Here is a 9,704-nt window from a genome sequence, read left to right as displayed (position 1 = left end):
GCTTGAGAGGTCAGGAGGGAATGTGCAGAAGTAAAGCATGCATACCTTACTCGATGCATTTGACTAGTTGTTGGTCCAAGACACTCCCAAGTCCTGCTTCAGATTCAATATAGACTCTTAAGTTTTAAATGAGCCCTCAGTATTCGAGTGACATTCTGGTTTCCGTACACAGAGACACTAGGCAGACTTGTGTAGTTTACTGAATGCAAGACTTGACTGTGTGCAGAATGTAGCTCGTTTGTGGACCTGTTGGTCTACTGCAAAACTTGATCAGCCAGAGGTAAGCAACTCAATATCACATCGTCTGACACCATGAGGCCGTGGACCATAATAAATGTTTTTGAAAATATGTAGTTCATATACTGATAACAAAATACAAATATTCTATTATACAACAGATGTATAAGAATAAAGAATTTGTCAAACAAATGACACCTGTGCACTGCATGTTATATATATTTTCCTTTTTTCCTCTTGACACAAGGAAGGGGATGACTCCAAGTATGTCTAGAAATTATTTTACAGCGCCAAGTCTTTGCAATAGTTTCTTCCCTTTAGAGAACAGTCCCTTTTTGGAGGAGTACATGTCCTTTGGGGCCCTGATGGGACTGCCGGGTCCCGCGGAGGCAGGACCAAAGCCAGGGATGTGTGGATGCACTGTGGGAGAGGATGCTCCTCTGGGTGGACCAGATTTTTCCAACGGAACCTAATGGGAGACCCGTAAGGGACAGTTGAGGGTGTTAAAAAGTCAGCTGTCTCTCACACCACAGTCACTACTTCCCTCCTTGTCTTAAGTCCTTTCTGTCTCGGCAGGGCCATCATAGATCTGAACTCTACCTTCCTGGAAGTTGTCCTGTGTACTCGGGTATAGATAAGCACTCCCGCCCTCCCATCCCCACATTTTTTTTAAATATAACTACACAATCTGCAACAACACACATTGTAAACATGACATTGACTAACTTTAACATCAGGTAACATTTCCCAACAGTGACAGGGCAGTTCTTCTCACATAAACTGATACATTTGTATTTTAGGACAAGTGGGACGTCTCACATTCACTTTCCTGCCTTTTTCATATATTTACTCATACAGCTGGGATACATACAGACTACTTGTCACTATTTTCTGTAATCATGAGCTAAAAGGCTATTTTAGTTTGCACTTTGAGGGGACACCAGTACAGATTTAATTTGTATGATGCAATATTTGTGTATAGTAAGTTAATGAAGTCAGCAGTGACAATATCTGCACTAAGACTTGGGGACACACAACCTTGTAGTGACACAATGACAGATTAAATTATTAACCAGTGCTTCACTGATTGTATGACTGATAACTAATTATTGCGACGAAACAATTTTCCCACGAAGTCAATCTTTGCATTAAGTTCCAAAGACATTAACCTGATATTTAAATGTGGAAATTTAGCACTTTACTATAGCGCTGTTATTAGCAGCAATGGTGAAAGCTCAATATAGGTTGCATAGTATTATTTTAAATTGATCTCAACAGATCTGATGGTTGTTTTGGAAAATATTGGCACTGATTTCAAAACAAATATATTGTGAAAAAAAAATAATTGACCATATTTGCTATTCAAATTTGAAGTTATTTTTAATTAAAAAAAAGTCTTCAAATTATCTACGTCAAAAACTTTAATCACAACTGTAAAACCAAGCCGTTTCATTGTGGAAGCTCTTTGGTTTTGCATGAATTTGATAGTTTTCCATGTTTCTACAAGTCTTTTCTTAAACATCAGGAAACCAAATAGTGTAAATGAATAGAGTGTAATGGTTTACAAATAACTTTAGTCCTACATTTAGAATACGGTACAAAGTACGATAACATCAAAATGTAAAAACTGAGAAATGAGATGTTTGAGAAAAGCTGCAAGACAGACATGTTTACCACTGAGATGCCTTACTTATACTGTTCCAAAATGTACAAGATGAGTGTTGGCTTTGCTTTGCTAAAGTAAGCAAGGCCTTCCCTGAAATAGATGTGGTAGGATATGATACACCAGTACTTGTGTAACATTATAAATATAGTCAGTTGTGAATACTGTATGCGCTGGTGCACCAGCTCACCATTACTTCAGATGGTTTAAACTGGATGTTGTTAACGTGAATGGTCTTTTTAGTCTTTAGCCTGAGTCAGTAAAATAATTTCAACTCCAAAATAAGGTTTTTTAATGATAGCATCTGTGTTCACCTTTAGATGTCTCCAACATTTTGCTTACAGCAAATTCTAAATTGTTTTTTTTTTTTTTTTTTTTTTACCATGAAAACATTGTCTCAGTTTTTAAATTTTATGTTATAATACTATTTCAGTTCATTCATTCATTCATTTTATAAATGAATGAATGTTAATTTATAAGTCACAATATGACAGGAACCTGTTAGAAGTACAGAATGATTTCCTTGTTGAGTTCAAATTGTTATTTTTTTGATTATCAATATTTTTTATAAATAAAATGTGCAAGTATGGCCTTTTAGCTTATCATGAATTACAGCAGGAGACTTATTGCAGGAGACAGACATTGTCATGTACAACACTCAGAGAAACAACTGAAGATACCATACTTCTTGTCTAATGCATTGGCTAGGGTTGCTATGCCCTGTTAACAAACAATATTAAGCGTTTAGATGAAATAAAGATGATTGTTTATAAACACTTAGAGGCAGTTGCACTAAAGGAATGTCATACAAAGTATCCATGATGCGTACCAGAAACTAAGTGTACCCATGTCATCTGCATTAGACGAGGGCAGCGTAATCTTGGTATCCTCAGTTGCTCACTTACGTGACGGAAACAGAGCCTTTAAGGTGTGAAATGAACACTCTTCTTCTGTTTTGCCAAGCAGGTGAGGAAAAGAAATAAAAAAAAAATATGGTAATGGCATTTCAATAGTTTGCACTATGACAATGGCAAATTAAAACACAAGGAAAGAAATATCCTGGACATATTTCAACAATTGCATTATTTGTTAACAGAAAAAAAAACATCACATATTTACATTAATAAATAGTTCTAAAATTATTCTCTGATGGCAACATAGGCTAAATAACCTTTGCTCGCTATTTTACAAGAAAGCAATTTATAAAACAAGGCGTTCAGGAGCAGATACAAAAGTTGTACTATGCTAGCCTTATCTTTATATAAAATTCTCAAGGGTTCATGCATTTGGACTAAATACCATGCTGAGCTGCAGACTACATAGTTCTTATTTCAGTACAACAAAACTATTTACTCTATTAGAAATGAAGGTCAAACACAGAATATATTCATAAAGCATCTGTTAGAATGCTAAATACGCATGTGCAAAAAGTGTTAAGAGCTGTTTTTCAAGACATGACTTAAGTAAAAATTCACAGGAACATCTCCCCATCCATTTTACTCTCACTGAGAATGCTTTATGAATACAGTATATCCATATATTGTACAATGCACAACTTCCCCCTTTCACAGTAGTAAACATGAAAAATAAAAGTACCTCTTTCAAGTATTTTCTTTTTTTTTTTTATTCACTGATTTAAAAACATAAATGTATTTACAGTGTAATGCTTTTCAGTCAGAAATCCCTTTGTAATTTGATCAATGAGACACACACTCACAGACACAGAACTAAAGGAGAAGAGGGAACAGAAAAGAGTAAATGGATGACAGAGGGCTAGTACTGCGAAGGAGCATGTACCCTTTTGGTCTTTATCCGTGCTGGAGTGTCCTGTGGGTACCGAGATGGTGAATCAGTGAGAAAAACCTCTACATCATCAGGCACTTCTTCTAGAAAGTTGGAAGGAACAAGCCCCTTGTGTCCATTGAGCTCGCCCTGTGGAGTACATAAGAGCAGTAAACCTCCATTTGTTGAAATCAGTTTAAAATGTTAGCCTTTGTTTCTCTTTACTCAAACGCTAAACTAAATTTTTTATTTGAAGATGAGAGAAGAAATGAAGGCACACATTTTTCTGTTGCAAATTAAGCCCCGCCTCCTTTTCTGGTTCAAGACTGGCTTCATACCTGATAATTACTGGCCGTTTCACGTAATGGGTTTATTTCAAATACAATCTCTGACTACTGTTATTGTTTCTCTCTGACTTAAAAATCCCATAAAGGAATATTTGCATTTGATGCTAAGAAAATGCAGAAAAAGGCCAAAACACTGAAGTGAGCCTTACATTTGTGCATGTTGCAATGTTGCATCACATAAACCTTAATTATTAGAGGCTGATAAAAGAGAAGATCATTTCATTAACGTTATCAAATTTAGTATAAATATTTTTATTGAATGCACCAAGTTTCTCCCCCGACTGTACAAAAGAACTAACCAGGACCTGTAATGGCATCATCTTAGCAGAGTTTGCATTTACTGTTACCTGTAACTCCACATCAATTTGGCCAAAGCAATTTTTAAACATGATTTGATATGTATATATATATATATATATGTATATATATATATATATATATATATATATATATATATATATATATATGTATGTATGTATATTTATGTTATCATAAATTCATGCTGCATCACTGTTATCACAACCATTTATTGTTTGGTTTTGCAACCCTAATTCCAAAAAAGTTAGGATGCGGTATAAAATATAAATTAAATAAATAAAGGAAAGGCAATGATTTGTAAAACTCCTGTTTATATTTCATCCCCATTAGAACATACAAATTTATAGCAGATGCTGAAACTGAGATATTTAATCATTTAATGGAAAATAGCAGCTTTAGGTTGGAATGAAGACAGCCAAAGGCCTGAAATGTAATGAATATAAAGCAAGGACACAAGGAAGAGGATTTTATAAGTAAATAAGTTAATTGGCAACAATTTTGTAAGCCAGGAAAAAAAAAAGCTTCTCAGAGATCGAAGTTTACCAATCTGCAAAAAAGTGCGTTCAACAATTGAGAAAATTTTCAAAGTAAAATTGTGCAGACTATCCCATCTATCTACAATATGGAATATCAAAATATTCTGAGAATCGGGAAAGAATCTCGGTACGCGTGGTGTGTTGGAGAAAGTATTCATTTGAAAGTTGCAGGATAGTAGATCTCGAGGACTGGACTTGGGCACCCCTGACTTACTGGAGTTGTAAAATGCATGTTAGTGGCGTAAAGCAGTAACTCCCAACCCTGGTTCTCCAGCAGGTATTAGATTTTTTCCCAGGTGCAACACACCTGATTCAAACTAAACAGATCTCTGACAAGCTCTGTACAAGTCTGCTATTCAGCCATTAATTTGAATAATATATGCTGAAGCACGGGAACGTCAGAGGTCTGCAGGACAGCTGGCCTGACGACTGGAGCTGTGAATCCCTGCTGTAAAGGGTGCAATTTTAATCTGCAGCTTGACAATGATACAGACAATCAGAATATTAAAGAGCTACACCAAGCAAGAAAACAGCCTTGATTTTACTGGTTAATTCTCTGGTATGACATGAAAAGCCTAAAAGAAACTAAATCAGCCTTATTCCACAGAAGAGTTGTGTGTATGACTGATGCTGCAGTAAAAAGAGTAAGTAACTTGCACACTCCATCTATATAATTTCATTTAGGTGATTTAGTAATTTGTGTTAGAGGTGCACACTCATGTATAGTTCTGCAGCAGCTTTCGTAACCTGGAAGAGTGTTTTTTCCTGAGGTGTTCAAGTTGTTCAACTTTAGAACATGGTACATAATATTCTTTAACTTGTCTGTATTGCAGAATCTTTAGACTCTGACAATAAGAAAATACAACTCGTGTGTACTTACATAGTAAAAACCATCTTCATCAATTTCACCAAAGACTGTGATGACATCACCGGCACAGAAAGTCAGTTCAGCCTGTAAAAGAGACAAATGAGATACATATTCTCTAAGAATAGTAGTTTAGATGTGTCAAAAAACTTTCCAAAACATTAAAAAAAAGTGGGATTTAATGAGTTTGAAACACTGTGCTTCCTTCTCCAAATCAGTGTGATGCATCTTAAACACATCAATTCAGTCTCAGCACACAGACTGTTGCAGCTGTAAATGCATCCAATGTTGGAACTTTGAAGACAGGATTGCAACACACTGGGCACGTCTCTCCTATGGGATTCTCCAGACCACACAAACCAAACATAGCAATATACAGTACGTAGGAGAGAGGTTGACACGAAAGACCAAACCAAGGGGTAGATGCTCGCTCAGGCAATGCATGGGGGGGGGGCAGTACTCATGACCACCAAAGACAAAGGGCCGTGGTCTGTCATTTGAAGCCCACCTCCTCCTTTGCACTCCCACAAATGGGTGAGGAAACACACACAGAGAAAATGGTACCATACCCTCCTCACCCTCACTCACCTCCTCATTCAGCCTGTTGCCATCATACTGTATCGGTGGCAGTGCCAATAGAAAGGTGAGAGTAAGTGAAACCAAGGGGGAGGGGCCAAAAAAAAACAGCACCGGAAAAGTACTTTCGTCGTGTAGGCACACATTGCTAAGCTAACTTTTTATTTCAGCATCACTGCATGTAATGCCAGAGAATTTCTGTTGGGGTTTTCATAAATAATGAAAACCTCTGATGATGGACAAGAAGACTGAAACCAGTCGGCTGCAGAGAAACAAGCTAAACAGCTATATTTCACATAAAAGCTTGAAACAGGAATAATGTTATACTAAGTTCTGACCATCACATGTGATATAAGAGGGTTGTCACTGTGTTAACAAAATAACAATGAAACTACTGAGCTAAATTTTATGAAACTTAATAGAGAGGTTGACAATGGGCAGAAAAAAGATCAAAGCAGTGTCTTCTTTAGATTTGTTACATTTTTTTCTCTTTTTCTTATAAGTGATGCATAATAATAAGCATAAAAAGACAAATATGACAGTGTTATGAATCGCTTCATGTGACGTGGCACCATTGATTGTGTTCCATATTCACAGCTTATTTGAGTCTGTACTTCCAAGATATCATTAAAGTATTCTCATATCAGCACCTGAGCGGCATAAACCATTTTATTCTTTCACCTTGTGGTTTTGTGTTGTTAATATGACTTTTTTTCATTGAGTGGTTTTGTTTCAAGTGGAAAGCTGCAGCTATTAGAGATCAGTACCTCCACATCAACGTTTGGGGAGCTCTCTCGGGGGTCATAGTCATACAGCGCTACCATTCTCCGTGTTGACATTGGATGCTGACGTCCACTCCGCCTGTTTCTTTCTGGAAAGAAGAGACAAAAACGAGAGTAATCTGCTGTGTGATGGTAAAAATCTTATTCAAGTAATGCCATGAAGTCTAACAATGTAGGTGACATAGTTTAGATTCCAGAGTCCATGCCATCGGTAAGGAATTAGTAAATAACAGCAAATAAAGAGGGAATTAATTAAAAGTAAGGAGGGGTGAAAAAGCAAAGAAGCAGAGAGCAGTGGAGCATCTAAGTGCACACAGACCTCTCTTTGACTTTCTGGACCTGCGATTTATTGAGCGGCCATCTCTGAAACGGTCACAGTTCACTTCACAGGAAAGCAGAAAAACATCATTAAGTGGAAAGAGTAGAGAAAAGGAGAAGCAAGTCACTAAAAGACGGTTTGGAACAAGATTACATCAGCAGGACAGAAAAGAAGATAAATCATTTTTATTTAAAAAATGGTTGAAAATTATATCTCACCTAATTTCTCCACAGGAGTGTTCAGTGGAAGGAAACCCTGCTTGAGGAGCTGGTTCATCATTTCATCATCCTCTGTTTGGATCTCAGAGACCATGTTACAAGGGATCAGACCCACTCTGTCTCGGATCTCTGCTCTATAGAACCCATCTGTGTCTTTATTCCCAAACACCTACAAGATCAAGATACTATCAGGGGCGTATTCAGATAAAAAATAGTTGATAGAGTTATTACAAATTATGGATACTATCCCAACTATAAACTGACAACAATCAGGCAAAGAAGAGCTCAGAAAAACGGGGAATGTCTGAGAAATACTTTCATCGTGGCATGAAGCATTTATTTATGTTGTGACTGAAAGGACAGAAGCCAACACCTTAATAATCTGGCCTTCCTTGAATGGCAGCTCCTCATCAGCAGCATCCGGGTTGGGAGACATGGACAGGGGGTCATAATCAAACAGAGCAACAAACACTCGCGTCAGGTCCTCTGGCTCTGATTCCTCAAAATAATCAGGGGATCGCCGTCCCCGGCCGTGTCTGCGTCCGCCATAACCGTCTGAAACATAGAGGAGGCCTCTGCTGCTACTACCAGCCTTATACAGCCACGCTGGCTGTAAAGGCAATGAGAGCAGATGTTAGAGCTGACAGGGGAGAGGGTGATGAGATAAATGTGTGAAAAAAGAGCCAGTGGTCAAATGCCGTTTGGCAGTTTTAGATTTAATCTTTTTCATTTGGTGTAATAAACCTGCAAATGCTTTATATACATATTCGCAGGACAGCAATGTTCCTTGTTCACACATCTCTGCTTCTTGGCGTGTCAGTTATCAAATGTCACAAAGCACGACACAACACACCACAGAAAGGACACACTTCAAGCAGTTTTTAAGGTGCAAGGGAAACTGAATGACAGTGCACACCAAAAGGATAAAAAAAGAACACTGCACTATTGTTCATTGCTGTTTCACTGCCTTATCTCACAGAGGCTGATTAACATGCATGCTTTCCTGGGATAATTCATGACTGAGAGAGCATTCCTACATCAAATGCAGGTGCAATGTCATGCGTTTAGACCACATCTGGAAATAATGCGCAGCAGAAAAGGGCAAACGAGGCGTGTACCGATAGGAGATAACATTTCAAGTGGTGCCTGGCAGCACAGATATCAGGGACAGTGAGGGGGGAAGGGATGAACCTGATATCAGTTCCCCATGCGTTTCATGGATCACCATGTTAAATGTTTAAATGGCAAATTGTAAATTTGAAACAAAACTCACAGATATCGCAACAACTGCTTGGTTTGTGGCTGAGATATGCTTTTCGGTAGACCTCTAATGACCTTTGATTTTCATGATAGCATCGTTAATGAAAGTGCAATTGACTGACACCACCAAGGAAAAAAAAAAAAAAGACCAATTCATCCAGATATATATCTTTCCTTCTCACTGTTTTGTAAATGGGTCATGCAAAATTAACAAAGCAAACTTTCTACTGTCTCTTCAAGGCAGAAAAAGGAAAAGAGGGCGGTTGCAGAGGTAAGGGAGAGGAGGGGGGGCTAATTGTAGTGACCTGGATATGGAGGGTGAATGGGAAGAGTGGGTGGGTTGGGGTGTCTTGGGATTGAAGGTATAGGAGTACATACAGGGAAGGGATTTTCATTCTCCAGCAACGGGAAAAAGAGGCCAGTCTTGTCTTCCCCAGTCAGCTTTGTTCAGCTAAGCTAAACTTAACAAAGCAACTGACTGTCCAGAACAGTACAAAGACCACCATGATATCACTGCATGTTTCCAAGTAGGATTCTTGGCCTTTTTCTGGCATTGTCAAGGTGAATTGTCATCTTGGAGAGAAGCTGCAGCACATACCATATTGATCCTCTGAGGACAAAGATCGCCATATCCTGCGCCGAGCTACACTGCCATAGTAAACATCCTCCTTGACAGGTGAGAGGTTCCCCTCACTCCCCTCACTGTTACTGTCCATGGTGATCTCTACAGAAGACACCAATCACAGTGTTACGGTCAGAGACCCCCCGCACACACACTCTGCTCTACCCCATGGTCCATTC

The 9,704-nt window shown here is 38.3% G+C and overlaps 1 protein-coding gene across 1 annotated transcript in view; it reads right to left on the bottom strand.

The window, feature by feature from the left end:
* Positions 1 to 514: 514 nt before the first annotated feature.
* The window catches only part of rimbp2b (RIMS binding protein 2b), a gene marked incomplete at both ends in the record, with an annotated part of 81,375 nt that continues 72,185 nt past the window's right edge, over positions 515 to 9,704 (bottom strand). The window contains 9 exons of the mRNA XM_079251354.1: positions 515 to 706; positions 3,698 to 3,832; positions 5,764 to 5,835; positions 6,337 to 6,363; positions 7,092 to 7,195; positions 7,426 to 7,488; positions 7,644 to 7,812; positions 8,017 to 8,198; positions 9,502 to 9,627. Coding sequence (XP_079107480.1) covers positions 515 to 706; positions 3,698 to 3,832; positions 5,764 to 5,835; positions 6,337 to 6,363; positions 7,092 to 7,195; positions 7,426 to 7,488; positions 7,644 to 7,812; positions 8,017 to 8,198; positions 9,502 to 9,627 — 1,070 coding nt within the window. The remainder of the gene's footprint in view (positions 707 to 3,697; positions 3,833 to 5,763; positions 5,836 to 6,336; positions 6,364 to 7,091; positions 7,196 to 7,425; positions 7,489 to 7,643; positions 7,813 to 8,016; positions 8,199 to 9,501; positions 9,628 to 9,704) is intronic.

This window comes from Telmatherina bonti, assembly GCF_933228915.1.
Source record: "Telmatherina bonti genome assembly, chromosome: 13".
Taxonomy (NCBI): Eukaryota; Metazoa; Chordata; class Actinopteri; order Atheriniformes; family Telmatherinidae; genus Telmatherina; species Telmatherina bonti.
Note: the sequence above shows the minus strand (reverse complement) of the source record. Positions and strands in the feature narration are given on the sequence as shown.